The sequence below is a fragment of the Monomorium pharaonis genome, chromosome 7 (genome assembly GCF_013373865.1).
Source record: "Monomorium pharaonis isolate MP-MQ-018 chromosome 7, ASM1337386v2, whole genome shotgun sequence".
In the NCBI taxonomy this organism is placed as follows: Eukaryota; Metazoa; Arthropoda; class Insecta; order Hymenoptera; family Formicidae; genus Monomorium; species Monomorium pharaonis.
This window is the reverse complement of record NC_050473.1, coordinates 21489523-21496958: the sequence shown is the minus strand read 5'-3', so window position 1 is coordinate 21496958 and position 7436 is coordinate 21489523. Positions and strand designations below refer to the sequence as shown.

General features: G+C 41.0%; 1 protein-coding gene across 1 annotated transcript; it reads left to right on the top strand.

The window, feature by feature from the left end:
• The first annotated feature begins 1613 nt into the window (after window positions 1–1613).
• Window positions 1614–3796, top strand: LOC118646668. The gene is made up of 4 exons (XM_036290120.1): window positions 1614–1809; window positions 2050–2669; window positions 3124–3582; window positions 3713–3796. The coding sequence occupies exons 1-4, from the start codon at window positions 1614–1616 to the stop codon at window positions 3794–3796; spliced, it is 1359 nt and encodes a 452-aa protein (XP_036146013.1).
• Window positions 3797–7436: the final 3640 nt, after the last annotated feature.

Sequence of the window (7436 nt, the reverse complement as noted above, 5' to 3'; positions counted from 1 at the left end):
CGCGCAATTTATTTCGGCATTAACCGATACGAGTATTAAAAGAACATTGCAATTGGAGGGGATTTTTTTTCTTAATGCTGCGATAGAGAGGGCGAAGACTTTAAAAATCATTTTTGGAGAGGGACGGAAAAATTCGAGTTATTTTAAAAGACAAACTTTGAATCTTGAAAAGAAACCTCTACCGGGAGAGGATGCGGGAAAAATTTCACAGAAAAGTGGAGTAGATAAAGGGGAGGGGAAGAAGCATTCTGAATTCAGAAGTTCCAGGGAATGTTAGACCTGTGGAAAGGTCGGTCACTTTCGATCCGAATGCCCGGCGAAAGGGGAAAACCGGGTTTAGTTGAACTTACCGGAGCGAGTTCAACTTTCGTAAAAAGAGCTCCGATTATTAGGCGTATGGAAAATTGTTTTTCTAATTGTGTTAAACAAGAAAAGTTTTCTTACTACGGTAAATTAGAAGGAAAAATATGTTCTTTCAAGATAGATACGGGTTCTGATATTTCTATTGTTAATTATAAATTTGTTAAGAAGAGTAGTAAAAAAATTAAGGAAAAATGTTGTTTTAATGTAAAATATCCTACGGGAGAGAAAGTCCCTATCAGTTTTAAAGTTTTCGTTAAAATTGAGCTAGGGAGTTTTTCTAAAAAAGTTCCGATGTTTGCTGCTAATATAAAAGACAATTGTCTATTGAGAGCAGATTTTCTTGAAATGATTAACTTACAAGGGATTTTTGATTTTGCCTTTGGTCCAAAAAAATTGAATAAAGAAAATTCTCTTTGTTGTTCTCGAATTATTGAATCTGAAGAAAAGAGTCCTCTTTTCTTGAAGGAACTGGTCGAGAAAAATTCACGCAATTTGGATCAGATGGAAAAAGCTGAATTTGCCAATTTTCTGAATGAATTTCAAGACGTATTTTCTGAGAATATTGTAGCGGGGAATTGTATTGTAGGTATGCATGTTATTACTGTGAAAGATTCTCTTCCCATTAAGCAGGTTCCTCGGCGGATTCCTGTTCAAATGCGGGGAGAGGTTAATAAGATTATTGAGGAAATGAGAGCTCAAGGAGTAATTGAGGAATCTCAGAGCCCTTGGATGTCTCCCGCAGTTTTGATTCGGAAAACGGAAGTTTAAGATTTTGCGTGGACTATAGGAAGTTAAATGAGGTTACTGTGAAAGATTCTTATCCTCTCCCCAGAATTGACGACATTCTCGATCAACTTTCAGGTAACATTTGGTTTTCCACTTTAGATTTAAAAAGTGGTTATTGGCAAATAAAAATTCGCTCTGAAGAGAAAACAGCTTTTTAGATCGGAAATGGTCTTGGCAATTTACTGATGCCTTTTGGCTTGTGTAACGCTCCGGCTACTTTTGAACGGGTAATAGAAAAAATTTTACATAGTTTACTTTATAAAATTTGTTTAGTCTATCTCGATGACGTTATTATTTATGGAAAAAGTTTTTCGGAAATGCTTGAAAATTTGGGGAAGGTTTTTACTCGTTTACGCGAAGTTAATTTGAAAGTTAATCCAAAAAAATGTAATTTTCTTGAAAAGAACGTTAAATATTTAGGTCATATTATTTCTAAAACCGGTATTACTACTGATCCTGAGAAGATGATAGCTGCTGTGAAAGAGTGGCCGTTTCCACATAATAAGAAGCAATTAAGGAGTTTTCTCGGATTTTGTTCTTATTACAGGAAATTTGTTAAAGGATTTTCTTCTTTAGCCAAACCTTTATACGCTCTTACGGAAAATCGAGTTCCTTTTGTTTGGGAAAAAAATTGTCTTCTCGCGTTTGAAGAATTGAAACGTAAGTTATCTTCCTTCCCTGTACTTGCCTTTCCTAATGAAGAAGGAGAATTCATTTTAGATACGGATGCTTCTAATTTTGGAATAAGGGCGGTTTTGTCTCAGAAACAAGACGGAGAGGAAAGAGTCATTGCTTATTTCAGCCGTGTTCTCAGCAAAACCGAACGGAATTATTGTGTGACTCGATGCAAGTTGCTAGCTATTGTTGAATCAATAAAATCTTTTCGACATTATATCCTAGGAAAAAAGTTTATAATTCGAACGGACCATGTTTCTTTAAAATGGTTGTTGTCTTTCAGAGATTTAGAAGGACAGTTAGGACGTTGGCTGGAAAAACTTCAGCAATATGAATTTGAGGTTCATCACCGAAAAGGTTTGATTCATAAAAATGCTGACGGACTCTCTAGACGTCTGTGTAAAACGAACGGATATGGCTATTGTTCCAGAGTGGAGGAGAAGAATGCAAGGGAGAAGGAAATTACTATTGCCCGAATTTCTCTTTCTGAAGGCCTTTTAGAGAATTGGCGTAAAGAGCAGAGGGAAGATCCGACCATCTCTATCTTTTGCTCAGCCAAGGAGGCAGGAATGCGTCCAGTACGTTCCGAGTTGGCGGACGGAGACGTTTCTGCCCTTATTTATTGGAGTTACTGGGACGCTTTGAGCTTGAAGAATGGGATTTTGTATAGAAGGTGGACAGCTCCTGATCTTAGATCCAACATTCTTCAACTAATTCTTCCTCGGAAGTTCGTAACACAGGTTTTGAAGGAAGCTTATGACTCTTCGTCGGGGGGGCATTTTGGTGTTAACAAAACTTTAGAGAGAATTCAAAAACGATTTTTCTGGGCAACGTGCAAACAGGATGTAGAGGAATGATGTCAGACCTGTAAAGTCTGCATTTCCAGAAGGGGTCCCTCGGGAAAAGGGAAATCTCCCTTACAGGTGTATAATGTAAGAGCTCCGTTTGTTCGGGTACAAATGGATATCATGGGTCCTTTTTCTTCTTCCAGGAATGGAAATAAATATTTGCTCGTTATTGTTGACTGTTTCACTAAATGGATAGAGGCTTTCCCCCTTAAAAACATAAAGGCAAAGACTGTGGCGGAAATTTTTGTTAGTTAGGTGATCTCCAGGCATGAAGTTTTTTTAGAGGTTCATACAGATCAGGGTAGAAATTTTAAATCTAAACTTTTTACGGAACTTATGTTTCTTCTAGAAAGCAAAAAGACGAGTACTACTGCTCTTCATCCTTAGTCTGACGGTCAGGTAGAGCGTCAACATCAAACGATTATTAATTATCTTGCAAAATTTGTTTCAGAGAATCAAAAAGATTGGGATCGTTGGATTCCCATGTTTCTTCTGGCTTATAGGTCTGCGAAACATGAGACTACTGGTATTTTCTCCTGCGGAGATGTATTTTGCGCGAGATTTAAAATTACCTTTGGATCTTTTTCGAAGGAGTCCTCCGGAATTTAATGAGGATACGCAATTTTCTAAAGATTATGTGGGAGATTTAAGATTAAAATTAAGGGAATTACATGCCGTTGTTAAAAAACGAATGGACATCAAATCTTCTCGTGTGAAAGCTTGGTATGACAGGAAAGCCAGGCTTGTTCTTTTCCAGGAAGGGCAGAAAGTTTGGTTGTGTGATCCTCGAAGAAGTAGGGGAAAAACTCCCAAAGTACAAAACAGTTGGGAAAGTCCTTACTTGGTAATTAAGAAGCTCAGTGATGTCGTGTACTGTATTCAAAAGTCTTCTAGACATAGAAAAAAAGTGGTACATGCTGACAGACTTGCTCTTTTCTCTGAAAGATGTATCGAGGGGACTTGAATTTGTGAAGTCTTTAAATTAGAATTAAGTTTAAAATTACTTTATCAGTTTTTCTGTGTTGAGATATTTCTTGCAGGGAAAAAAGAAAAGGGAACTTGAATCTGGAAAGTCAAGAAAACTTAATTTTGGCGAAGTGTTCTGTTGCTGGGAACTCTACTAGGCGACGAGAATAAGACCTCTCATTTCTTTCTATCCTTACCGGTCTGGCTGGAATAAATTTTAAAAGAAGACTGCTTTGCTCACGGTTTTCTTCCAGTGGTTTTCTGTGGGACGGAGGGCAAATGCCGAAGCGGGGACTTGGGGAGCCTTTCGGGGCGAGAGGGCCACGATGTTACCCCCGCTTGTCTGTTCCTGCAGAATCCAGCAGCATCGCCGGAGGAGAAGAGAAGGGGAAGATGTTTGAGAGAAGAGGAGAAAGGACCTGAATGCTGAAAAGGCGGGGAAGGACCAAAGCTCTAGAGCCCTCAGCAGCAGCTTGGGCTGAGCGGGAGGTTGTCCAAGAAGGACCCGAGCCTGAGAAGAAGTTCCGGGGGAATTCCGTCTTCGGTCTGAAGCCCGACTTGAGGATTGACGGGGCGTCAATCCAGAAGAAGGAGGGTAGTGTTGCGTGCGCCTGAGTCGGGAGGCTTCCCGATGCATCGAAGTTTCGCCGGAGAGCGCGAAGTGTGCACACTAATATGCAATGTGTGACCGTATAGGCGATTCGGTCACACATTGCATATTAGTGATGAATATGATTTGTGGAATAATTTATTAAAAAATCTGTTTTTGCTCTGTTTGTATAAAACATAATAAAAAAAATTTTTAATATCATTTTTTATAATTTTTATAATTATTATTGTTAATATGGCACATTATTTTGATAAGTGTACTTTCTTTATGTTCTGACGTATCAATCTACGCTTCTTAGAGATTTAATTTACGTTTTTGTCACTCTTTCATTACATTATGCTTCACTTTTTTTTTACACTTGAGGTATTATTGTATATGGTATTTATTACTGCGTCCCCTCGGGGTTTGCAGTCTCCTCTTATAAATACAACTCATTGATATGTTTAACATATTACGGTTGGTTAGAAGTAATGTACTCATATCGTTATTATACGTCGCCTGAAAAAAACGTGTTTTAAGATATACTGGTTATTGCAAAGAATAATATCATATGCCTCAGTGGTCGAATGAGCTAGAACGCTCGCACGAAATGAGATCCGGGTTCGAACCCCGGCTGAAGTATTATTGTATATGGTATTTATTACTGCGTCCCCTCGGGGTTTGCAGTCTCTTCTTATAAATACATCTTATTTACATCTAATTATTCGTCAGTATTTATGTTTCATATATACACTTTACAATATAGACTTCATTCTTACAATCGTCAATCTCTTACTATACTATTTCCTCCACTTTCTTCTTGCTTTGTCCCTCCGGCTTCCTCTATGTCCATCCTCCCTTCTCTTCCTACTTCCATGTTTTCTCTAGGATTCCTTCTACTTTTTTTCCTGTATCCGTCTTCTCTCTCTATTCCCTACTACGCGGCCTGGTCATTTGCGACCTTACATTCTTATCTTCCCTTCCCTGCCCTCGTCTCTAACCTACCATTTTTTTATCCTTTCCTCCTTCCTTTCTTCTATTCTCCTCCGTTCTGCTACCTGTTACAAAATAAAATAAAATAAAACAGACTTTATAAACAATAATCAAGTAATACCTGTACCCTGCACCCTCCCTCCATTATTTCTGCCCTTTGCCTCCTCTTTCTACTGTCTGCTTTTCTTATTTCCCTCCCTTATTCCGCCTCCCACTCTTCTCCTTTTTCTTTCTTTTACCTCCCTCCTTCCTTCTTAATCCCAATTTTTCTCTCTTCATCTGCCTCCCTCCCTAACCCAACTCCATCTCCTCTCGTCTATCCATAACCCTCTGTTTGACACTTCCACCTTTTTGCCCTTTGCCCTTTCTCTTCACGGCGTCTCCATAATCCTCCACCTCATTCTTCTCTCCTCCATCGTCAGATCTTCATCAACCTCCACCCCCCCACGTCCCTTTCACTTCTCCCTTTGCCAGCATCTCCTCTCTATCCTCCATTTTTATCCCCGTTATCAATACCCATCTTCCCCCCTCCCCCTTCCTTTCCTCCACCTTACCCAATGCCACTCTCCTTCCCAACACCCGTTATATAATAATGTTGTGAGTGTACGGCATTCACACAAGTAATAGTCGCAATAATGATAAGGGTATCGAGTGACACCTCGCGAGACGACACCGTCCGGCCTTCATACCGGGCGTTGCACTGGCCTTCACGCCGGACATCGCACCGGACAATGTACCCGGGCACCACCCGATTCGCCACCTGAAATCTCCTGATTTGCGGTGGAATGCGCGTAGCTCGCAATTTCTGGCTAAGCTAGTGCACGGACCAAAGGCCCGTGACCACGAGTGATATCCCCTAGCAACAGGCCGAAAAAGGGAGTATATAAACGCCGCGGAAAGAGAACGAGTGGGTTCAGTATTAATTAAGATAGCAAGGAATCCATGTCGCTCTGTGTAACATCGAATTATACTTAAACAATTCAACGACACTCGACCATTTGAGTTAAATACTGGAGAACTGTACACGTTAGAGCAAATACATCTCTTTTATTTACAACTCTCGGCGTTATCTCTATGCAACCTGATCCCAAGGAGTCAACGATCCCATAACGTGCCCTGAGACCAGCGGCACAACAATACCTTCCACAAAGATCCTCCTCTCTTCCTCGTCCTCCCCTTCTACCCCTCCTCACACAACATTCTTCTCTCTTCTCTTCTAGTCCTCTGTCTTTTCCTTTGCGTAGCCCTCTCTCTCTCTTCTAGTCTATTCTTCATCTTCTTCTCCATCTCTTTCCTCCTGGCTGTCCTCTTCTTGCATTCTTCCTTCTTCTTACGCTCCTCCGGCTCTTCTTTCCCCTCCATCCTTCTCCACCCTTCCTCTGCCTCCTTCTGTTTATTCTTCTTCCTCAGAACCTCTCTCTATTCACCTTCCTCTCCTTCTTTTACTGCGTCCCTCTGCCACCTCCTTTCTGTCATCTTTCCATCTTTCTCCTCCTCTTCTCTCCTTCGCTCCTTTCTTTTTCTCTCTTCCTCCCACCTTCTCTCCTCTTCCGCCTCCACTTCTTTCCACCACTCTTCCATCACCTTTTTCGTTACCTTTTTTTCCTCCTCTTTCCTCTTCCTACTCTTCTCCCCTCTTTCTCCACGTCCCCTTTATCTGCCTCCTTTTCCTTACTCCTTCCTTCCTCCTTTCTCTTCTCTCCCTCCTTTGGCTTCTCCTCTTTTCCCTCTCTTCTTTCCTCCTTCATCCTTTCCTCTTCTGTCTCTCTCCATTCGCTTCCCTTGCGCCTGTCCTCGCTCTCCCTCCTGTCTCCTCCTTTCCTCTTCCTCTCCTCACCACCGTTCCTCTTGCTCCTCCGTTCCCTCCTCGCCGTTCTCCTTCCCCATTCTTTCCTCTTTGCCTTTTCTTGCTCCTTCTTTTTCCTCCAGCCATCGCCTCCCTAATCCCACCATCTCCGTCAAGCACTCTCTTATCCCTTTAACTCCTTCCTTATTTCTTTCAGCTCATTGTTTTCCATTCTCTTGTCTTCAGCCACTTTTCTTTTATTACTTTCTTCCCTCTTTTCCTCGCTCCTCTTTTCGTTTTTCTCGGTCTTCTTCATAATCATTATCTATCTCCTCTTGCCATGTATTATTATCCTTACTCTATCTCCCAACTCGATATACACACCGACTCTTATTTTTGCTCTCTCTACTAGTCCTCTTCTTTCTTTTCT